The sequence below is a fragment of the Jaculus jaculus genome, chromosome 15, assembly GCF_020740685.1.
Source record: "Jaculus jaculus isolate mJacJac1 chromosome 15, mJacJac1.mat.Y.cur, whole genome shotgun sequence".
Lineage (NCBI taxonomy): Eukaryota > Metazoa > Chordata > Mammalia > Rodentia > Dipodidae > Jaculus > Jaculus jaculus.
The window spans coordinates 22,338,199-22,362,823 of record NC_059116.1 but is presented as its reverse complement, the minus strand read 5'-3'; the positions used below and the strand labels follow the sequence as shown (position 1 = coordinate 22,362,823).

General features: G+C 44.3%; 1 protein-coding gene across 1 annotated transcript in view; it reads right to left on the bottom strand.

Moving 5' to 3' along the window:
• Mib1 (MIB E3 ubiquitin protein ligase 1) overlaps positions 1 to 24,625 on the bottom strand; it is a 110,264-nt gene that overhangs the window by 4,387 nt on the left and 81,252 nt on the right. Inside the window, exons 13-20 of the mRNA XM_045134689.1 lie at positions 20,102 to 20,234; positions 16,472 to 16,558; positions 13,900 to 14,061; positions 11,228 to 11,409; positions 8,205 to 8,397; positions 6,888 to 6,966; positions 4,908 to 5,021; positions 2,464 to 2,564 (exon numbers count right to left, since the gene is read on the bottom strand). Of these exons, the coding sequence (XP_044990624.1) occupies positions 2,464 to 2,564; positions 4,908 to 5,021; positions 6,888 to 6,966; positions 8,205 to 8,397; positions 11,228 to 11,409; positions 13,900 to 14,061; positions 16,472 to 16,558; positions 20,102 to 20,234 (1,051 nt within the window). The remainder of the gene's footprint in view (positions 1 to 2,463; positions 2,565 to 4,907; positions 5,022 to 6,887; positions 6,967 to 8,204; positions 8,398 to 11,227; positions 11,410 to 13,899; positions 14,062 to 16,471; positions 16,559 to 20,101; positions 20,235 to 24,625) is intronic.

Genomic DNA, 24,625 nt, shown 5'->3' with positions numbered 1-24,625 from the left:
GGCCTCCAGTCACTGCAAACAAACTCCAGACGCATGTGTCACCACGTGCATCTGGCTTATGTAGGTACGGGGGAATCGAACCTGGGTCCTTAGGCTTTTGCAGGCAAGTGCCTTAACCACTAAGCCACCTCTCCAGCCCCTCAAAAAAAAATTTTTAATATTTTTTTAATTTTTATTTATTTATTTATTTGAGAGAGACAGACATAGAGAGAAAGACAGACAGAGGGGGAGAGAGAGAATGGGCGCGCCAGGGCTTCCAGCCTCTGCAAACGAACTCCAGACGCGTGCGCCCCCTTGTGCATCTGGCTAACGTGGGACCTGGGGAACCGAGCCTCGAACTGGGGTCCTTAGGCTTCACAGGCAAGCGCTTAACCGCTAAGCCATCTCTCCAGCCCCCAAAAAAAATTTTTAAGAGAGAGAAAGAGAAATGGCATGGCAGGGCCTCAGCCACTAAAATCAAACTCCAGACACTGTGCCACCTAGTGAGCATGGGCAACCTTTTGCTTGCCTCACCTTTGTGCATCTGGCTTACATGGGATCTGGAGAGTTGAACACGGGTCCTTAGGCTTTGCAGGCAAGCACCTTAACCACTAAGCCATCTCTCCAGCCCCAAAATTAAAAATTTTAAATGGTCAAAATGTCATCCCTATAGACATTGGTTGGTCTTTCAGAATAGTATAAAATTACTACGTAAAATAAATACTGTATGAAACAAAGGATGTAGGTATTAAAACATAAAAGGAAATGGATGAAAACAATTCCACTCAGTCTGATTTGGATTTCCCAACTCCAAGCACCCAGCTGCTCTGGCAGGGCGCCAGGGACTGGGGAGCACAGTAGAGAAGTAGGCACCACGCTATCCTTCTCACTTTAAAAACAATGAAACTGGGCTGGAGAGATGGCTTAGTGGTTAAGGTGTTTGCCTACAAAGCTTAAGAACCCAGGTTCAATTCCCCAGGACCCACGTAAGACAGATGCACATGGTGACACGTGTGTCTGGAGTTCATTTGTGGTGGCATTCTCTCTCTCAAATAAAGAAAGAAAACAACGAGGAAACGGCTCAAGGCTATTAACTTAGTTACACACTAGTACATGTGAATCCCATGTGGACAATTTGGATGTAGTCTCAGGGTGGCCTCAAAAGTGATCCTATTATCTCAGCCTCCCCGGTGCTACCACACCTGGCTTACAAAAGAACTTTTAAATCCTTGTCATTATTCACTATACCACAAGTGTTGCTGTATATGGGATTTTATAAGGACAACAACTTCAATTCCAAGGCTTTCACCGCTTCAGCTGCACAGATGAAGGCTTGGAACCCACACTCATTCAGTTCTCGGCTACTTAGCTTGCATGTGGTCATGAGTCACGGTGAGTCGCCATCTATGACTACCGAGGCTTCACGCAAATCTACACGGCAGACTCAGGAGGGGGGACTCCAAGTGCTGGGCAGCGAGTACTGTGATCATCACCCACAGAAAGCAATACAGTCAGGGGCCGAGTAAGATGCCCGAAAAGACTTGTTTTGTTGTTTCTGCTGTGCTGCTTTGGGGTGCACCACCAGAGCTGGCTCAAGACTTGCCCCCCACTTTCCATCTGTATTGTGCTGCTTTAATACTCAGTAGGCACCGAGGAGTACTTCCTGACTTGCGTGGGTGTAAAGGCTGCCCCCAGCAGTACTCACTTTAAAGTATGGATCTGCTCTCACCCCGGAGTAGCCCCTAGCCCCTTCCACCCACCTTCACTGCTAAACACTAGTCTGAAAGTTGCATTTATTTTTTCCCTCCTTTTCTTCATGAACAGCCAAGCACATACATTTTTTAGTCTGTTAATGCATGCACATACACACAGTTCACACCCTGAGCAGACTTCCCTTATGTACATTTACGGACAGTCTTCAAACATGAACCGCAGTTTGAGCACGACCCCCTCCCACTAAAATCCCTTCTTTGCAACTAGTCTCTCTACCTCTTCTATTTTTCTGTTACTGTTTTCCCTCGTTGTCATCCCTGATGAAACGCTGAGGGGCCTGATACTGTGCAGGCCTGACCAGCCTCTTGCCATTGGCCCTAGAAACGTCCTTTGGGTGCATTCCTCAGCCACCAAAACCACTACCTTTGATTTGAAATGCTGGGACTTTGTTAGTAAATTTGTACACCCAAAAGACATGGTGTGTCGCTTTAGCAGGCAATGACAAGATGACGTACGAAGGACTGTGCTAACTCTTAGCCCCACAGCAGCGAGGGGCTGCGGCTGCTGCACGCTGCTTCAGCAGCGGGGCAAACAGTCGGCCTCGCTCTTTGCGTTCACTGCCGCGCTCCGGCCTCTTCCCGTGCTTACTGGTCCCTTGTGCTTCATGCTTTGGACCACCCCCAGCCAGACCTCACAGGCCGTTCTCACTGGCTGCGACACCCAAGCGCCACACGGGACAGACGGTGATGCTGGACGGCGCGCGGTCCTTACCTGCTCCTTGATGTCCTGCAACTGCTGCTGCAGCTTCTGCACATCGGCGTTGACGTTCGTGTTGTCCTTGTCCTTCTGCAGGACGGGGATGGTCCCGCCGGCTGCCATGTAGAAAGATGTCCGGTTATCACCGCTCCAACACAGCTTTCTAGTTGTCATGTGTTTCTGTTTTACTTATTACAAGCGTAACTATCGGGCTAGATACAAGCTCAGTGGTAAAACGTGTCTGCTAGAACATTTGCCTGCCACATACAAGGCACAAGGCTCTAGCCTTGGCAATAAAGACCAAAAAAAAAAAAAAAAAACAGGCCATTTTATGGTATTTTTTTTAAATGTTTTTGTTTTCTCCACACTACAACAGTAGTAACTTGCAAGTTACAATCTTTTACTTATAATTTTAAAAAAGAAGTAAGTTTGAATTAAGCAAGGTGGTACATGCTTTTAATCTCAGCTCTCAGATTGCTGAAGTCCAAAGTCATCCTGGGCTACACGGTGAGGTCAACGCCAGCGTGGGCCACACAGCAAGATCTGGTCTCCAAATTTGGGTATAATTCTATTTAACCCAGCAAGTAACAGTCCCGCCTACTTCCTTCAGCACACTCACAACTCCGTGGTTCCGGACACACCGGGATCCTCTAAGGACTGACAGAACTGAATAAAGTCTCTTCAACAATTACCAAGACAAACAAAAACCTAGCCTCCCTTGTTTTTAAGATAAAGGCCTGGGTGGCCTTACACTCAGCCAAGGCCAGCCTTGCACACCCGATACTCCTTCTCTACCTCCTGAGTGCTGGGATTGCAAGCGTGCACCACTATACCCAGTGTGGTGGCTTGATTCAGGTGTCCCCCATAAACTCAGGTGTTCTGAAGCTAGGATCCCAGCTGATGGAGATTGGGGAGTTAACGCCTCCTGGAGGGAGTGTATTACTGGGGGCAGGTTCATGGATGTTATAGCCAGTTTCCCCTTGCCAGTGTTTGGCACACTCTCCTGTTGCTATGGTCCAACTTAAATTGGCCAGGGGGTGACGTCCACCCTCTGCTATGCCATCATTTTCCCTGCCATCGTGGAGCCTCAAGCCTGTAAGCCAAAATACCTCTCTTTCCCACAGGCTGCTCTTGGTTGGGTGATTTCTACCAGCAATGCGAACCTGACTGCAACACCCAGTTTATTTTGAGACAAGGTTCACTCTGTAGCTCAGGCTGGCTCAAACTCACGGCAATTCTCCTGCACTCCTGCCAAGCAATGGGATTATAGGTGTGAGCCACCATGCCCAGAACCTCTTTCGTGCATATATTTCATTGGCATTACTAATCTGAGATGAGAACTCAAGAAAGGCTATACCTAACAGGTTGCAAAAATAGGGCCTCTACTTCATGTTTCCTACTCTTTACATTCTTGGCCATTTATTCCATTTAATCCCCTGACCATGTGATTTTTATTGGCTCTGTTTGTGAAAAAAAAGGCATAGGCAGAGTAAATACAGCAATGTTCTTCCTCATCTGTCTACAAAATAAGTTTATATAACCAAGAATCAAAGAAACCATTAAGCCAGTATTTTTAACAGCTATACTACTGGAAAGGTTGAAGGTCGGGAATGTGGTGTAGCTCAGTGGTGCAGCTCTTGCGCAGCAGGAGCAAGGACCTGGATTTGACCCCAGCACAGCATCAAAAAGCAGGGGGAGACTTAAAAGTAAATATTTTCATCTTCCTACTGTTTGTTTTTTTGTGTGTTCCAGTTCAACTTACCTAGAATTACTCTGCCCCAAATATGAGCTACCTAATTGAGCTTATAAACCTGATATATAAAGAAAACAAGTTAATTATTTTTTTTGGGGGGGGGGGTTGAGGTAGGGTCTCACTGTAGCCCAGGCTGACCTGGAATTCACTATGGAGTCTTAGGGTGGCTTCAAACTCATGGAGATCCTCCTACCTCTGCCTCCCAACTGCTGGGATTAAAGGCGTGCGCCACCGTGCCCAGTTTATGTTAATTCTTTTGTACGAGCGAAAGTATTTTGGAATATCAAGCCTTCCCTCCAATTGTTACTCTTCAAGCAACAGCCCAACGTTCTGAGTATTAAACGTTACTACATCTACACAGAGGTTCCTCACGAGACCACAGCTAGAAGCAATTCATTGCGGATCTGGTGAGTGTAAATCCCTAGAAAACACACTTCTTCTGTCAGCCCAGACACCGGGCCCGCACCGCGCTGCACCACGCCCACCCGCATCCCGCCCGCACCGCACCACGCTCGCCGCACCCGCACCGCGCCCGCCCGCCGCACCGCGCCCGCCCGCACCGCACCGCACCGCACCGCACCCCGCCCACACCGCACCCGCCCGCACCGCACCGCACCGCGCCCGCCCGCACCGCGCCCGCCCGCCGCACCCGCACCGCACCGCACCCGCCCGCACCGCACCGCACCGCACCGCACCGCGCCCTTACTCATGTCGTCGGCGGCGTCTTCCGAGCTCTTCCCGCCGCAGCACACGATGAACGGCGCGCGCCTCTCCACCACGGCCCGGCACTGCACGCACTTCTTCATGAGGCTGGCGCAGTCTGAGAACAGCGACAGGGGCTTGGGCTCAGCTCAACACAAACGCGAGCCCCTAGTCTGAACACTCTGAAACGAGCATTTACAGTGACCCCCACATGCAATGTCACCTGGCTGAGAGGGAGTGGTCTGTTTTTGTGGCCCCACAACAGACAGCCTCTTAGGAAAACAATGAGATTTTCTAATCTAGTCCAACAGTGAATTTTCCTTTTCTTGTGTGTGTGTGTGTGTGGTCGGGAGGGCACCTGGGGAGGTCAGAGGGCGATGTCGAGGGTTGGAACGAGACTGCCAACTTGGTTGAGGCAGGGCTTCGTTTGCCAGCTCGGCGGCCCGCAGCGCGCAGGTGTCCTATGGCTCTTCTCACACAGGGCACTGGGATAACAGTGTCTGCTCAAAGTGGGCTCCGGGGATCCAAACTCAGGCACCCTTCATGACACAGCCGCACTTTACCCTCTGAGCCATCTCCTGTGCCCCATGGATGTTTTTAAAACTAAGTAACACCACAGATACTTCAAAATCTTAAGATTTCGGGGACTGAGGCTGGAGAGAGGGCTTAATGGTTAAGGCAATTGCCTAAAAAGCCAAAGGACCCAGGTTCAATTCCCCATGCCCCACATGAGCCAGATGCACAAGGTGGCACATGCATCTGGAGTTCATGTTCAGTGGCTGGAGACCCTGGAGTGCCCATTCTCTCTCTCTCAAATAAATAAATAAAATATTCTTTAAAAATATAGGGGGCTGGAGAGATGACTCAGTGGTTAAAGGCACTTGCTTGCAAAGCCTGATGACCTGGGTTCAATCCCCCAATACCCACACAAAGCCAGGTGCACATAATGGTGTATACATCTAGAGTTCGCAATGGCAAGAGGCGCTGCCACACACACACTCCTTCTTCCCTCCCTCTCTCTCAAATAAATAAAATGAATAAATAATTTTTTTAACCTTAAGAATTAGAATGGTAGTATACAACTGTACTCCCAGCCCTCAGGAGGTAAAGGGAGGAGATCATGAGATAAGAGGCTGGCCTGAGGAATATAGCAAGAAACCCTATCTCAACAGCCCCCCACCCAACCCCAAGAAAGCCAGACATGGTAAAAATCAGGAGGCTACAGCAGGAAGACTGCCATAAGTTCAAGGCTAGTGGAGGCTACACAAGTAAGTTGAAGCCAATCTAGGGTATTTAGTGACACTCTGTCACCACACCTGGCTTAAAAAAAAATTTTTTTTAATCACTCCTGCTGACTGAACTATTTTATATTGTGAAATAAGGGATAACAATGTTAAACTTGAAAGCTTTCACTGATAAAATGGGGAAAAAATAGGAGAGTATCAAACAACGTAAGAACTTGAAAAGAAGGGGCATGTAAAAAGCAAAGGCCTCTGAGAGAACGAATGTGCTCAAGAGAAACTTTCAAACATTGTTCTCACGGAGATGACAAGTTCTCTTGACCTATCAGTTAACAGAAGAGAACCACCGCAGCCCCCAATGGTGGTGGAGAGCTCCTCCGGAGTGGAAAACAATCAGAAGAGGCAGTGTTACTACTGTGAAAACATATGAAAGAGTAAAATAAAGGATGACAAAATGTTCTAAGACTCTATTGCAAGTAGAAAAAAAAAAGACCATTTTGTGCTAAGGCAACAAACTCCAAATGGGTAGAATAAAGCATGTTATTCCATTTTCTCTATTGCTCAAAGGGAAGAACTGACATTTCAGTAGAGATAAAGAGAAGGAAAGTACTGTAGGCCCATCCAACTTGTATGTTTGTGGGTCATCCAATACACAAGCAACCCCGGAAACTCAAGGCTGTAATTTTTAGTTCCCCTCTATTTCCAGCCCTGCTGAGGAAGGAAGGCCTGCGCAGGCTACTCACTCTCGCAAGCACACATGTGTCCGCAGGGCTGGAAGAGCACGGCCGCTTTCTTGTCGGAGCACACCACGCATTCCTCAATCTACAGGAAAAGAGACAGGGAAAAGGGCGGAGTGGAGAACCCAGCAGCGTAAGCCCAAAGGGCTTCCAGTGACGAGGGGGCCCTGCTCCCGCGCCCCTGATGCTCATCCTCACTTCAGGGAGCCGGGCTCAGCAGGCTCTATTTCTACATCTCCACCTGGCTGAAGAACTACGGAGATGATCGCCATTTCCTCTGAGGTCAGAGATGGGGCAAGACTGCCCATAAGGTGGCTTATGCTTTTGGAGCTTCATTTGCAGTGGCAGGAGTTCATGGTGAGCCCATCCCCCCCCCCCGCCTCCTTGTAAATGAATAATAAATGTATTTTTTAGAAAACTACTTTAAGCCGGGCACAGTAAGTAGCACATGCCTTTAATCCCAGCACTTGGGAGGCTAAGGTAGGAGGATCACCATGAGTTCGAGGCTACCCTGAGAATTCCAGGTCATCCTAGGCTAGAGCAAAACCCTACCTCGAAAAACCAAAATAAATAAAAACATAAAATCTTTGTAACTGTAATTTTTTATCCTCCCTCAGGTTAGACTCCCAGAAGTGCAATTATTAAACCAAAGCACTTTGTTATAGGAAAGTTCTGTGTACAGGACGGACTCCAGCTTCTGGCAGTTAGAAAGTGACCGTTTCCTACATTTCTGCTTAACACTTTAAAAAAACCACCTTTGTTTACTAACAGAAATAGTTTATATTAAATCTGTAATTTGTTTTTCTAGTTGCTAAGGACTCCAAGTGGTATTTCTAGTAACATCCCTTTCTCCAAATACTCAATTTTATAATTTGTTTTTCCCAGCAAAACTGTTGATTATCTTTTAGCCACTTGGGGTCAGTATTTCTTTATAGTCACAGGCTCTACAAGAAACCTGGCAAATCTGCAGGGTTGGGTCATGTGACTTTGTACTTTCCCAGGGGCTTGAAAACTCCACAGTATGCAAAACAGAACTAAAATACAATTTTAAATTATGCAGGGCTTTTAAAGAAAAAAAATAGATACCTTTTACTTTTAACTACCATACTTTAGGTTAAAAACAATTAAAAACAATATATAGTTAAATTCAAGTAATAATGAACTTGGAAGAATAAGTACATTAATAAGATTAAGCCCACAATAAATTCAGAAATGCTGAATTGATAATAATTATGTACTCCTGTATTTAAGTATTATTTGGAAGAACAAAATTAAACAAATTACATCCTGTAGTGTTCTGTGACACTATTTCTCTGTCCCTACCTTTGTCCTAGATTGAACTTGCTCTTTACAGATGAGACATTTCTTGACACGTGGAGAACACAAAGAACAGGTGGCAATGTGGCCGCATGGACCAAAGAGTGTGTCTCTCTTCATGTCAGAGCACACCATACACTCTTCTAATGTTTCAGAATCATTGCTGATCATAGAAGGACTGCGGGAGCCCACTTGACCACTGATAAAAGAAAACATTTCAGATCAAGCGGATTCAAACATTTCTACTACACACATTAAAAAAAAAAAAAAATCCAGAGCCAGGCGTGGTGGCACACACCTTTAATCCCAGCACAGGGGAGGCAGAGGTAAGAGGATTGCCATGAGTTCGAGGTCACCCTGAGACTACAGAGTGGATTCCAGGTCAGCCTGAGCTAGAGTGAGACACTACCTTGAAAAAAGAAAATCCAAGTGTGTGTGTGGGGAGGGGGGGGGAGGGAGGGAATTACCATGGGATATTTTTTTATAATCATGGATAATGTTAATAAAAATTTAAAAATTAAAGAAAAAAGAAAATCCAGGATGCCATTAGTAAACAAAAAAATACCTTGGTTACATTTAAAAATTACTTATTAGCATCCGGGGTGGGCAGTGAAGTAGGGTCTCAGTGCGGCCCCGGCTGACCTGGACCTCTGGTCTGGCTGGCCTGCTTCTACCTCAGCATCCTGAGGGCTGGGGTTATAGGTGTGAACCGCCACACCCAACTAAATATTAACATCCTTATGTCAACTACATATGTGTGTATAAACATATCTGTAATCTTTTCAGTTTTACATACTTGTAGTACAATTCAATTTTTTAATAATTTTTATTTATTTTATTTGAGAGGCAGATAGAGAAAAAATGGACATGCCAGGGCCTTGAGCCACTTTAAACAAACTCCAGACACACACGCCACACCTTCTGCATCTGACTTACGTGGGTCCTGGGGAACCAAACCTGGGTCCTCTGGCTTTGCAGGCAAACACCTTAACCACTAAGCCATCTCTCCAGCCCCAATTTTTTTTTAAAGATTTTATTTTTATTTATTTATTAGGGACACAGAGAAGGAGAGAGAGAAAATGGGCACACCAGGGCCTCCAGCCACTGCAAATGAACTCCAGACGCATGTGCTGCCTTGTGCATCTGGCTTACATGGGACCTGGAGAATCACACTGGGGTCCTTAGGCTTTGCAGGCATGTGCTTTAACCGCCAAGCCATCTCTCCAGCCCAGCCCCAATTTTTAAATTGAATGAATACTTACTCACTGGAAGAGTATATGAAACAAATCAAAGTAACTAGCCAACAGTAATTTAATACAGATATAATATAAAATATACAAGCAAATTTTAAAAATGTACATATAACATAAATGTAACTCTGAACCTGGTTTGTCTGTATGGAACTGGTAGAGGGTAGCATAAGAACAAGACCAGGTCTTCACAGCAACCATATTAGTTTGTTAAGGACAGAACTAAGTCTTGTCAGAGTCCACGAAAAAGTGACAGTTTGGAAAATATGACACTTCTGGCTGTTCTGAAATTGCATAAGCATGTCCTGAAGGAGGATAAAATTCTACATCTAATAAATGTATAAATACAGGTACAACTAATTACAGCCACAGAAAATGAACACTCTTTCTACCCCAAGCTTCAAAAGCTCAGGAACACACACACACACACCAAGGGTCCATAGCAAGACTGCATTCCTCAAGTCGTCACTGCAATAACTATAGTGCCTTGTATCTATTTTATTTTTTTAAATTTATTTTTATTATTATTTTTTATTTGAGAGCGACAGACACAGAGAGAAAGACAGATAGAGGGAGAGAGAGAGAATGGGCGTGCCAGGGCTTCCAGCCTCTGCAAATGAACTCCAGACGCGTGCGTCCCCTTGTGTATCTGGCTAACGTGGGATCTGGGGAACTGAGCCTCGAACCGGGGTCCTTAGGCTTCACAGGCAAGCGCTTAACCGCTAAGCCATCTCTCCAGCCCTTGTATCTATTTTAAATGCATCTTCCTCCTGTAACGTAATTTTGTTCCCTAAGGACACATAATGCCTTTGAATGTATGTACTATCACACACTTTCACTGTATTCCTTTCACCTATGACAGCCCTAACCCCAGTCTGACCTGGAATTCACTATGGAGTCTCAGGGGGATTTCAAACTCATAGCAATCCTCCTACCTCTGCCTCCTGAGTGCTGGAATTAAAGGTGTGCGCCACCATGCTCAGGGAAGGAAGGAAGGAAGGAAGGAAGGAAGGAAGGAGGGAGGGAGGGAGGGAGGGAGGGAGGGAGGGAGGGAGGGAGGGAGGGAGGGAGGGAAAGGAAGGAAAGGAAAGGAAGGAAGGAAAGGAAAGAAAGGAAAGAAAGGAAAGAAAGGAAAGAAAGGAAAGAAAGGAAAGAAAGGAAAGAAAGGAAAGAAAGGAAAGAAAGGAAGAAAGGAAGAAAGAAAGAAAGAAAGAAAGAAAGAAAGAAAGAAAGCAAGCCAGCCAGCCAGCCGGGTGTGGTGGTGCACGCCTTTAATCCCAGCACTCGGGAGGCAGAGGTAGGAGGATCGCCGTGAGTTCAAGGCCATCCTGAGACTTCATAGTGAATTTTGGGCCAGCCTGAGCTAGAGTAAGACCCTACCTCGAAAAACCAAGCTAAAAAAAAAAAAAGAGAGAGAAAGAAAAGAAAATATCCATGTCAAAAATATAATGAAAGTCACTGGCACATTTCATTTTCAGAAAAAAGACAAAAACGTGAAAAGACCACCTAGGAAAACTGCACCAAGAACTGGTCACTTCATCATTTACCCCTTCAGTCCTTCCTTGACGCGGGCTCCCAGCTCTCGGTGCAGGATGCTAGAACCACCACCAACTGTAAGTGAGCTCTGTTCTGTTTAGAGTATGAAATGCCCTTCTTAGGAAAACATTAAAACTTGCAAAGACAACAAGTATCTCTTCCAAGTATCAAAGCCTCCATTATGAAACCATACAAGACTTTATGAATCGAACATTAAGTCGTGTGGTAATAAAGAATACAAACCTGACTTTTTCCTTATGACACTTGGCCAGCGCCTTGCAGAGACTTGGGTCGGGACAAAGATCAAGTGGTGACTGACCCTTCTTGTTCCGAATGCCGAGGTCAGCACCGTTGGCTGCCAGGAAACAGGCAATGGATGCTGCACTCTTCTTCTCGGCCCCCTGGGTACCGAGTCCCATGATTAACTGAAACGAGACAGAGTGGGAAGTCTCCCTTGAGGGGTCTGCGGTCAGTCACTGTCCCCAGCGGGCGGGCGCTGAGTGCTGAAGAACTTCGGCTCCTACAGGAGCCCCTCCCGCTCGCTTCCCTCAGCTTCCTCCCAAGATCACACGTTGTTGAGCACACTCAGGGTGGGACACACACAGTACTTGCATTTCTATTCAGTTTGGCTCAGGAACTAGCTCAAAACCATGAGGGGGAAGGCAACTGAGAAAGAAATCAGTCCCTATGAGCCAGCCCAAAACCCGGAGCATGAGACTCAACAGGCGGCTGGTTCTATCATTTGAGCTACCGACCCAAACGTATCAGAGAGCAGCCACAAAAACCATCAAAGATTTATTAAGCGGCTACAATAAGCCAAGTACTGCTTTAAGCACTTTCCATGACCTTTACAACAACCAAAAAAGGAGGCGCAAGGAGTTAGAGAATACACACAATTGCAAAATAAGATAGTCCTACCCCTTTATTCGCTTAAAACTGATCTGTAAATGCACATGGACAAGTAAAGGCTTAAAAAATACATTTAAAAAAGTAGAGAACTTGCATTATCAGACATCATTAATAAATGTGGCATCATAAAGCTACAGTAATCAAGATAGTTGGGCAGGCATCAAAGAGTTAAGAATAAAGACCAAAAGAACAAAAGACAAGAGACCTTCATGTATACAGTCAGCTAAGTGATCTTGGGTAAGGCAGATAGGCAATTCAGTAGAAAAAAAAGAAAATTCTTCCAAGAATGGTGTGGGGGAAAGTAGATATTCACCAGTGAGAAAATGAACTTTGATCTTTTTGTCTGCCATGCTACATATGAAAACTAGCGGGGGGGGGGGGGAGCTCAGGTGGAGGAGTGCTTGCCTAGCATGCACAAGGCCTTGGGTTCGATCCCCAGCACCATAGAAACTGGGTGTGGTGGCACATGCCTGTAATCCTAGCACTTGGGAGGTAGCGCCAAAAAGACTAGAGTTTGCAGCCACGTACTGAGTTCAAAAATAGCCTATAGCACACAGCCCCATCTTAAATTAAAAAATAAATAAAAATAAAAACCACAGATGATAAACCTAAATATAACAGCTAAAACTTTATAAACTTCCAGTCCAAAACAAGAAAAATCTTGGTGACCTTCAGTTTGGCAAAGATTTCTCAGGGCTTACCCATAAATAATAAATGAAAAAAAACTGATTAAAATTAGACTTCATCAGAATTAAGAGATCTATCTAAAAATACTATTAAAGTTAGGCATATAAACTTCTAATTCCTATAATAATAAAACCAGAACGTTTTTTCAAATGATATGGGGCTTAATCAACTGTTATTTTTGCATCTGTTAAGATTTTCACATCTGCTGAGATAAACATTTTGATAATTTGGTGAGTTTAACTTTTCTAATGTTGAGTTAGTTTTCTTATTGGAGATCTAACTCTGGATTGGCTGTGATGGATCAACCCTCTAGTACATTGCTAATTTGGGTATGCTAATATTTTGTTTAGGTTGGCCTTGAACAAGCCATCCTCCAGCCTCAGCTTCCTGGGTATCAGGGACCACCGGGTATGTTACCAGTATAGTGAGTTATTCAGCCGCATTTTCTTCGCATGCGGTGTGCCTGTGTGGGGGCCTGAGGTCAACGCTGGGGGACATTGCTCTCAACCGTATTTTTTTTTTTTATTTTAAATGAAATTTTATTTTTTCACAAACTCCGAACACACATTACATACAGCTTCATACTCTTGTGCTAAGTGTCTCAACCATATTTTTTGAGACAGGGTCTCTCACTGAACCTGGAGCTCACTGAGTCAGTTAGATTAGCTAGCCAGCAAGTCCCAGGGACCCCTATATCCACTTCCTCAGCACTGGGGTTACGAGCATGCACAGCCACACCCAGCTTTTACATGGGTGTGGGGATCCAAACTCATTAATGAGCCATCTCCCAGCTTCCACAGAGGAAGAGGAGGAGGAGGATGCAGTGGTGGCAGGACTGGCCACAAGGCTATGAGAAAACAACACAGCTCTCAGGCATCTGATATGAAGTTGAAACAAACTCTTGAAATAAGACAATGAAGACTCAGTGGGAGGGTACTTGCCTAGCATGCATGAGGCTCTGGTTTCATCCATGGCACTTCCAAACATTAAACCAAAAGAAAGCCAAGAACTCAGAGAAAGTAATGAAAGAAGACTGAGTACATAGTTCATCAAATATATGTGCTGACAGCAAATGGAAAGACGGTCAATAGTAGCGGTCATTAGGGATTTCAAATGGAAATCACAGCACACCCTTCCACATCTATTTGTAGTGCTGAAGTTAAGCAGAGCCAAACAGCTTTTGGTAAACATGTACAACAATGTGGTCAGCAGTGAAGAGCATAAACCCAAGTTCTACGTATGTAGCTCTGAAAAGACAGGTGACCCAGTTCATATTAAATAAGCAGTAACTGTAACGATAAAAGATTATCTTCACTCACTGTGTTTTTCGATGGCTCCCAAGCAGCATCTACCTTCCCTACATCTTGCATATCTTGTAGCTGGCGTAGCTGAGACAAAGTGTGATGCCTCAGAGCTTCATGCAAAGGAGTGTCTCCATCCTTATCCTGAATGTCTAGCTTGGCACCTGCACGAACCAAAAGCTACAGGAGAGTGAGAGAGAAGCGTCACTTGGGTAAAATGCTCACACCCAGTATATCAAATCTAAGCACTCTGGATCTACTTGAAAGAGTTGTCACTACAGCTAAGGTGTCTTTGTTTTCTACTATTTGACAGTCCTCTGGCCCCTTATAAAGAAGGAACTGTTCTGGCTACTAAAATATGCTGAGTTACAGAAAACAGAAAGAAATGGGAACTCATCCTCTTTACGTAAGTCATCTACTTTAGATGTAAAACTGGGGAAAACTTGGGACTTTCCCCCTTCTTTTAAATTTTATAATTATAATGTTCAAATGATTGTGAGGAAGACCACAAATTATGAAAGATAAATTAAGAATTTTTAGCAAAAGATTTCAAATAACAATAAATATGAACATTGACTGCTAAACTATAAGTACTTACTATTTCATGTACCAAATTTAAGATTTTTGCTTATAATGCTTTAACAATTTTCCTAATCCTTTCTATAAATACCATAAACAAAAAAGAGTTAAAAAAATATAGCAACTATAGGACTGGAGAGATGGCCTAGAGATTAAGGTGCTTCCTGCAAAGCCAAAGGACCCAGATTCAATTCTCCAGGACCCACATAAGCCAGATGCACAAGGTGGTGCATACGCTTTGTTTGCAGTGGCTGCAGACCCTGGCGCACCCATCCCCCCCCCATTCTTTCTCTTAAATAAATAAATGAAAACCAAAAAAAAAAACCCTTAAAAATAGCAACTATAGAAACTAACTTCAAGGATATGGCTTTACTTTCTCTTGACATATTACATTGTTCCACCTCGTTATATATATATATTTTTTTGTTCCAAAACGGCTATATAAAAATTCACTTTAGGGTATATTTCTCAAATAAATAAATAAATTTTTAAAAAACTCCCTGGACAGCATGTTGAACCAGGGAAGTCCCCACCCATATGGTCACTCTCCATCATCAACTTGACTGGATTTGGAGTAACCTGAGCCACCCTCTGGGTGTGTCTTTGAGGCAGTTTCTAGAGAGGGTAACTAAGGAGACAAGACCCACGCTCAGTGCGGATGGTTCCAGCCTATGAGCTGAGTTCCACGCTCAGTAAAAAGGGAAAAGAAGGAGCAAGCTGAGTACTTGCATCACCTCTGCTTTCTGACAAGGGACGCAATGTGACCATCCACATCACACTCACCCCAAAGCGCCTTCTTCTCTGATGTGATGGACTGGACCTTAAACTGGGAGCCAAAATAAACCCTTCTTTCTTCAAACTATTTTTGTCAGCAACGACACAAGTAACTACTACACCATGCCTTAGAGGATTTGATTGCCTGACAAGAGAGCTTAGGAATGAACTTTTCTAGCAAGTTCCCAGGTGATACTACGCTGAACCTCAGCCTCCAAAAGTTAAGAATTACAGCTTCCCAGAAATACTGAGGGCACTTGTCTCGCTTGCTGTTTGGAACCCCAGGGTAGTAGCACACAAATATGCATTTCATCATTTTCGGAACACTGGGTTCCCAGCCAAAGCCCTTCCTCTGAAGGTGACTCTCAATGATACACATTAAGAATAAACACATTTTAAAAATATTTATTTGAGAGAGAGAAAGAATGGGCATGTCAGGGCCTCCAGCCACTGCAAATGAACTCCAGATACATGTGCCACACTATTTGGCTTATGTGGGTCCTGGGGAATTGAACCAAAGTCCTTTGGCTTTGCAGGCAAGTGCCTAAACCGCTAAGCCATTTCTCCAGCATCCACTCCCCCACCCTCCACCCCCACACACACACCTTTTTGGTTTTTTATTTTTGTTTTTTTTGAGATCAAGGCTCATTCTAGCCCAGGCTGACCTGGAATTCACTATGTCATCTCAGGGTGGCCTTGAACTCACAGTGATCCTCCTACTTCTGCCACCCGAGTGCTGGGATTAAAGGCGTGCGCCACCACACCTGGATACCAGACTCATTTAAAACAATTTTTTTTTTTTTTTTTTTGAGAGAGAGAGCCAGGCAGGCAGAGAGAGACTAGGCACACCAGGGCCTTCAGCCTGCTACAAACTCCAGACATCTGTGCACATGTGCGACACTGCACACTTGTGTCACTGCATCTGGCTATGTGGGACCTGGAGATTTGAACATGAGTTCCGAGGCTTTGCAGACAAGCACCTTAACCACTAATCCATCTCTCCAATCCGAGATGCAGTTTTTAAAAAATTAATTATAGGTTACTTGAACATTTTCTCTCTAAATACAGGAATTCACAAACCTGGCAAGAGCATGGTGAAGGTTTTGAACTCAGAATTTTAAGATTTTTTTTTTAACGAATTTGAACACTTGTATCATTTCAATTTTCAAGAGATTCTCAAACTCAGCCTGGTTAAAAAACTACTGTAAGCTAAAATGTACGTGAATCCATACTTTACCCTAACAATCTGGGTGTGTTGTCGTTCAACGGCAAGGTGCAGGGCGGTCTGCTGATTCACGTTCTGGATGTCCAGGTTGGCATTTCCCTAAAGCAGAAGGGCAGACGTTACACAACAGCGGGAGGAGCGGCAAGCCGCGCTCCGCGGTGAGGAATCCCAACAGCACACGCGGCCGCCCACTTCTCCTCCGGAGCTGCACGGCGCAGTTCTGCACGGAAACCGCTGCACACACAGGGAAGTGATGGATGAGGCAAAAAACTTCCTGAAGTAGAGAGCCAGCTGAAAAGTGTCTGTGACGGTGACTCCACCTGAGACCAGGTCAAGAGAGAGCACTGTGTGGAACTCCAGCACAGCTCACCTGCAGTCCCCACTGGCATTTCATAGGGTCTGTGTGAGAACTGAGAAAGTAAACGAGCAAACAAGCAATCCTGTCTCACACAATGTCTAGCATACCCATAATACACCTAAGAACACAGCCAAAGATTTAAGATGCGATCTTTCTTGGCTTAGGACATAAAACCAGCCACGCGCTCTGACTCCCTGCCAGCCGCCTGTAGCCTTGCCTGAGCTACTGGGCAGAACCGAAACTCCAGATGCCATGACTTCCTCTGGGAGATGAACATTTCTGGCTTGTTTTATTGTGTTTCTTTGACTGGTCATGAAGTACCTCATTCTCAGCTCATCACATCAGTTCTCACAGAAATGTGAACACTGGGGGAATGTCTTTTGAAGTTTCCTGAGCTTCTCTATCACTGAAACTTTGAGTATAATGGGGAGCAATTTTAAACAAAGCTGCCACAAACCCTTAGTTGAATCAGTGTGGAAATGTGTCTTCTGGGACCCGTACTTCACAATGGGACGGACAGGGTTACATAGACTATACATTCAACTTGGTAAAATAAAAATCCAAATCATCTTTCAAAATGGAAACTTTAAAAAATTTCAGGAATATATTTGCATTCTATTGTTCCACATTTTAACACTCGGTTTTATTGGGTTTTTTTTTTGGGGGGGGGGTGAGTGAGATTGGGTCTTGATATGTAGGTCCACCCTGGCCTCACACTGTCTTTCCCACCTCAGCCTTCCAAGCAGCTAGGATTACAGGAAGGCACCACCATAACCAGTTTTGTTGGTCATTAATTTTTTTTTTTTTTTTAATTTGAGAGCGACAGACACAGAGAGAAAGACAGAGGGAGAGAGAGAGAATGGGCGCGCCAGGGCTTCCAGCCTCTGCAAACGAACTCCAGACGCGTGCGCCCCCTTGTGCACCTGGCTAACGTGGGACCTGGAGAACCAAGCCTCGAACCGGGGTCCTTAGGCTTCACGGGCAAGCACTTAACCGCTAAGCCATCTCTCCAGCCCGCTCATTAATTTTTTTAATGAAATCCAATTTATCAGTATTCATCCTTTATGATCATGGCTATGCCTCCTAAAAGCCTGGATTATCTCTCCAGTATCAGATGAAGACAGGGGCCTGTATTTTGCTATTAAGTTTTAAGGTTTAAGCTTTTGAACTTATTTATTCGACAGAGGAAGGGAAGGAGGGAGGGAGGGAATGGGTGCACCAGGGCCTCCAGTCACTGCAAAGGAACTCCTCTGGTGTTCGCCCCCTTGTGCATCTGGCTAACGTGGGTCCTGGGGAATCGAGCCTCGAACCAGGGTCCTCAGGCAAGCATTCAACTGCTAAGCCATCTCTCCAGCCCCATGCCCAGCTTTTTACGTGGGGGCTGTGGACTCAAATTCTGGTCTTCAGGTTTTCATAGCAAGTGCTCTTACCAGCTGAGCCACCTCCTCAGCCCCATCCCACAAGCCTTTAACTGATACTTATAAGCTGACTGTGCAATTTGTGTGGAAATGAAAAAAGATCTAGACTTACAAAAGTAATCCTAAGAAAGAAGAAAAAAGCTTAAGGATTTATTCTCATTTCAAAACTTAATCTAAGCTGGGTGTGGTGATGCATACCTTTAATCCCAACACTTGGGAGGCAGAGGTAGGAGGATCACTGTGAGTTCAGGCCACCCTGAGACTACATAGTTAATTCCAGTTCAGCCTGGGCCAGAGTAAGACCCTACCTCAAAAAAAAAAATAAAATAAAATAAATAAAAAATAAAACCATAATAATTAAAGCAGTGTGATGTTAATATAAGGCCAGTCATTTAGATTTAAATAAAAAAGGGATTACCATAATTAACACAGACAGCAATAATTTTAGCATTAAAGGCTTAAAATTACATAGAGATGGCTAGTTTAACTTTTTAAAAAATTTTATTTAGCTGGGAATGGTGGCACACACCTTGAATCCCAGCACTCAGGAGGCAAAGGTAGGAGAATTGCTATGAATTCAGGGCCAGCTTGAGGCTAAAAACTGAGCCCCAGTTTAGCCTGGGCTATAGTGAGGCCCCACTGCAAAAAATAAAAATTACTTTTTTATTTTAGTGTATGCATGCGTGTCTGTTTCTATGGGTGCACCAAGGTCTTCTGCCACTGCAGACAAGAGCCAGATGCATGCACCTCTTTGCATCTGGCTTTACATGGGTGTCGGGGGACTGAATCCAGGCTGGCAGCCTTTGTAAAAAATGCCTTTAATGCTGAGCCAAGTCCCCAGCTCCCCAGCTGAACTTCTGAACTATTTCTTTAACTTTCCGTAGTGTGGGGGAATTCCTCTTACAATCTGGTACTTGTCGGTTCGTCACTGTTCGCTGAGTCAGGGCCTTGCTCTTCAGTCCACACTAACCTGGAACTTTCGGGTAGCGCCAGCTGGCCTCAAACTCACAGCACCGCCACCTCTGCTTCAGCCTCCCACCTTGCCCAATTTGCACAGTAAGTTGTCAGAGGCGGGCACGGAACCCAGGTCATGCTTCCTATACCAGTCAGCTACATGCCCTGCCAATATGACAACTCTATGTAACTACTATACTGTTCCGTGGCTTCACCTTAAGCAGACAGTAAATGTCTTAACATCAGAAACTCCACTGGACACAGCAGCTGCTTGCCTGCGGTATTCGAAAACCTTGCTGAACTGAGTCACAGGCCAGTGCGCTGAGCAGAGCCGCCTCCTTCCAGAGGCAGCTGTGTGCCCACACAGATGACGGACAGACTGATGGATGAGAGAGACCTGCGCCACATTCCAAGCACAAATTCCAGGGGTCTGCCAGCTTTAGAACTGAGTCCCCCAGGCCTGTCTCATGACAACTGGCCACACTAGCTTTAACATCAACATGGAGGCCCTTGGTGACTGGGGCTGACTAGTTATTTCCATAACAGTACAGAGGTTCTCCTCGTTGGTTGATGGCCATTTTATTGGACCATCCAAGGAAGTCTATTCAGAAAAAAATGCAGTGAACTACAGAAATCTAGACACATATACACACACACCATTCCCTATATTTAAACAGGAAGGGTAAACACAACCACAGCATTTTGAAGGCTGAGGCAAGAGAATCATGATTTTGAGGCAAGCCTGAGCTATATGTAAACAAACAAACAAAATAACGAATGTCAGAAGACAGAGTATCCATTTTTTCCATGGGGTTTTACTAAAACCTATGTTAGCATGCATTTGGTAAAGAAACACATTAATGCAGGAGACTGTTCTCGAATTGCTTGAAGGTACTGAAGTGCTTGCCCTACCTGATGCACCAACAGCTCGGCCACTTCCACGTGATTGTTCAGGGCAGCCAGGTGCAAGGCGGTATAGCCGTCATCTTTCTTCTCATCCACAATCCACGGTCTTGGCAGTTTTGATAGCAAAACACGCATTGCACTGAAAGGAAAATTCACAGTATGTTTATATTTACACACTTTGATATTTTTACTGTTTCCTTTAGGGAAAAAATGTATTCAAGAGAAACTTTTTGTTTTGTTTTTTCAAGGCAGGGTCTCACTCTAGCCCAGGCTGACCAGAAACTCACTCTGTAGTTCCACACTGGCCTTGAACTCACAGTGATCCTCCTACCTCTGCTTCCTGAGGGTTGGGATTAAAGGCCTGCGCCACCACCCACATCTCAAAGAAACTTTTGTAACCTAATGAAGACTTTTAAAGAAAAGCCCTATCTCTAGAGAAAAGAAAAATTCAGTCATTCTAATTCTCACATGTGTAGCTCTTTGGAATTTTGAGAACTAAACAAACTACCACTATTTGAGGAATCGAGTCAATACAGAGTGGGGGGCTAGAGAGATGGCTTAGTGGTTAAGCGCTTGCCTATGAAGCCTAAGGACCCCGGTTCAAGGCTCGATTCCCCAGGACCCACGTTAGCCATATGCACAAGGGGGCGCATGCATCTGGAGTTTGTTGCTATGGCTGGAGGCCCTGGCACGTCCACTCTCTATCTGCCTCTTTCTCTGTCTGTCACTCTCAAATAAATAAATAAAATAAAATAAAATAAAGAAATCAACACAATAATTTTTTTTTAAAAGAATGGGAAACAGTGTAAGGGAAAGCCCAAAGAGGAAAGCAACAATGTATAAGGACAGCACAATTTTTTGTTTTACTGACTTTTCTGGACACAATTTCATAGTTTCTATGCATGAGTTAACAAATAACAATCAGGGAACACCAACAAATAAAGTAGGAAGAATAATGAGAATATAAAATGTCCGTAAGTGGGCTGGAGAGATGGCTTAGCGGTTAAGCGCTTGCCTGTGAAGCCTAAGGACCCCAGTTCGAGGCTCGGTTCCCCAGGTCCCACGTTAGCCAGATGCACAAGGGGGCGCACGCGTCTGGAGTTCGTTTCCAGAGGCTGGAAGCCCTGGCGCGCCCATTCTCTCTCTCTCCCTCTATCTGTCTTTCTCTCTGTGTCTGTCACTCTTAAATAAATAAATTTAAAAAAAAAAATTTAAAAAAAAATGTCCGTAAGTGACAGAGTGTTATAAATGGAAGAATTAAAATCTGATATACAAAACTGGAGAGATGGCTCAGCAGTGGCATTTGCCTGCTAAGTCTAAGGACCCAAGTTCAGTTCCCCAGTATCCATATAAAGCCAGATGCACAAAGTGGTGCATGAGTCTGAAGTTTGTTTATTAAAAAACAAAATGCAGGGCTAGAGAGATGGCTTAGCAGTTAAGCGCTTGCCTGTCAAGCCTAAGGACCCTGGTTTGAGGCTCAATTTCCCAGGACCCATGTTAGACAGATGCACAAGGGGCACATGCGTCTGGAGTTCCTTTGCAGTGGCTAGAGGGCCTGGCGTGCCCATTCTCTATCTATCTATCTGCCTCTTTCTCTCTCTGTCGCTCTCAAATAAATAAATAAAAACAAAATATCTGATATACATTAACCAGTGCTAAAATTCAGTTTTGATCAAAATATACAGTGGTAATTATAATTCAATTTAATTTAAAATCTAAGAAGACCAAGTTATCCTAAAAAGTATCAAAGATTTAAAAGCTCAAGCATAAGAAAACAGGAGAATCAAATGAATGCTTCCTTCTCTCTCCCAGCCCCCCACTAGAGGCAGAATCTCACTGTTGCGCAGGCTGACCTGCAACTCACTCTAGCCACACAGCCATCCGCCTACCTCAACCTCCTGAGTGCTGGGATTAAAGCATGAGCCACCACACCCGGGACCTGAATGCTCCTTACACAAAAAGCTAACCTACCTCCAAAAAAAATGGCGAGGGGGTGTAAAATTCAGAGGGAACTTTTCTTCACAAAAAAATCTATATGGAACATTCTTTTTTAATATTTCATTATTATTTATTTATTTGACAGAAAAAGAGAGAGAGAGAGAATGGGCACAACAGAACCTCCAGCCACTGCAAACTAACTCAAGACATGTGCGCCCCCTTGTGCATGTGGCTAACGTGGGTCCTGGAGAATTAAACCTGGGTCCTTTGGCTTTGCAGGCAAACGCCTTAACTGCTAAGCCATCCCTCCAGCCCTGTATGGACCATTTTCAAGGTCATTTTGGAGAAAACTCCTTTGATATATTTGCCCATTCACTGATTTGTTAAGGCTGAGAGTGGTGGAGTTGGCACAGCAAACACTGGTGCCCATGCCAGAACACTGATACACGCGTGTGTGTAGATGTGATACCAACGAACCCATTACTTTATGCGCAGCCCTAGAAAAAAGCAGTACAGTAACAAAAACACTTGAAACAGAAAAGAACAGTCTTGTGCCTACAGAAGACAGGATGAAGACAAAGGTATATGTTGGGACAGGTTTTCTAAGGGGATATATGTGAAAATAAAAATTAAAAAAATGTATTTATAGATGGAAAAACAAGATGAGATGTAGAGTAAGAGTATATAAGAACAGAAATATAAAAAATCAAGAAGACTAGGTGCTCAAATGACTTGGAATGTGTGCATTTAATGACAGTAGTCTATGAATCTCATATAGGAAGTTCAAGGAGTCTAAAGCTGGCTTTGAAGAATCAAAGAATCTCTAAAATTGAACTCAAGTTGGGAAGTTTATAACTTTGATCAATTTTTTTAAGGTCAGTCTTACTAATTATGGAGCAAAAGCTGCCATTAAATCCACAATCCTCCTGCCTCATCTTCTCAAGCGCTGGGTTTATATGTGTGAACCACCATGGTCTCAGATAAATGGAGAAAAATATTGGTACCACTTTATACAAAAAAATGCCTGGATATCATAATTCTAATGTGACACTATCAGACCATGTGAGAAACAGAACATACAGGGGTTTCACAGGGTTTTTTGTTGGTGGTGGTGTTTGGGGTTTTTTGTTTGTTTTGTCTTGTTTTTTAGAAAACTGCGAAGATACGAGTATCATCTGTGAAAGTTTGTTTGTTTGGTTTGGTTTTTCAAGGTAGGGTCTCACTCTAGCCCAGGCTGACCTGGAATTCACTATGTAGTCTCAGGGTAGCCTCAAACTCTCAACGATCCTACCTCTGCCTCCTGAGTGCTGGGATTAAAGGTATGCACCATCACACCTGGCTTGAAAATTTTTTTTATTAAGAATAAAATGTAGGGCTGGCCCGGCGTGGTGGCGCACGCCTTTAATCCCAGCACTCGGGAGGCAGAGGTAGGAGGATCGCCATGAGTTCAAGGCCACCCTGAGACTACAGAGTTAATTCTAGGTCAGCCTGGACCAGAGTGAGACCCTACCTCGAAAAACCAAAAAAAAAAAAATGTAGGGCTGGGAACGCAATTGAGTGGGTGGTACTTGCTTAGCACATGCAAGGCCCTGGGTTCGATCCCCAGCACTGCATTCACCAGGTGTGACGGCACACACCTGTAATACCCAGCACATGAGAGGTGGAGGCAGACATCAAAAGGTCAAAGGCGGGCTGGAGAGATGGTTTAACAGTTAAGGTGCTTGCCTGAAAAGCCAAAGGACCTCAGTTCGATTCCCCAGGACCCACGTAAGCCAGATACACAAGGTAGCACTTGCATCTGGAGTCCATGTGCAGTGGCCAGAAGTCCTGGTGTGCCCATTCTCTCTCTCTCTCTCTCTCTCTCTCTCTCTGCCCCCACTTCCTGCTCTCAAATAAATTAAAATATTATTTTAAAGTTCAAGGTCATCCTCAGTTACACAGTGAGTTCAAGGCCAGCCTATATGAGACTTTGTCTATATATGACCTAATTAATATAAAAAACAATGCAAGCCATAACTTGAAATCATCAGATAATGTCTTGTCGCTAGTAGATAAATGAAGAAACTGTATGATAAAGGAATAAAGAGCAGGATGGCAAGGGATACTTACTATCTTTCTACAATGGAGATTTGTTAATTTCAGTGTCTGTCAAGATCTCTGCTAAGAGATCCTAGTTAGCAAGTGCCAACCCGGTGACATTGGGGTGCAAAGATAGCATGTCTACTCCACAAACTGACAATCCATTCAAAAACCAGGCAGTCGCCTTGTTCTTCAGGTTTGCACTTCTATTTACAAAGAGTCTTATTCTGAAAGGAAGGGAGGAGGGTACTTAATAGGTTGATATTGTATATATGTAAGTACAATGATTGTGATGGGGAGGTAATATGATGGAGAATGGAATTTCAAAGGAGAAAGTGGGGGGGAATTAACATGGGATTTTTTTTTATAATCATGGAAAATGCTAATAAAAATTTTTAAAAAAAACAGTCTTATTCTGCACGTCATCCTGTTTTTCCATCTAACTTTTATCTATTTCAATTTTTTTTTTTTTTTTTTAAGATAAGGTCTCACTCTAGCTCAGGCTGACCTGGA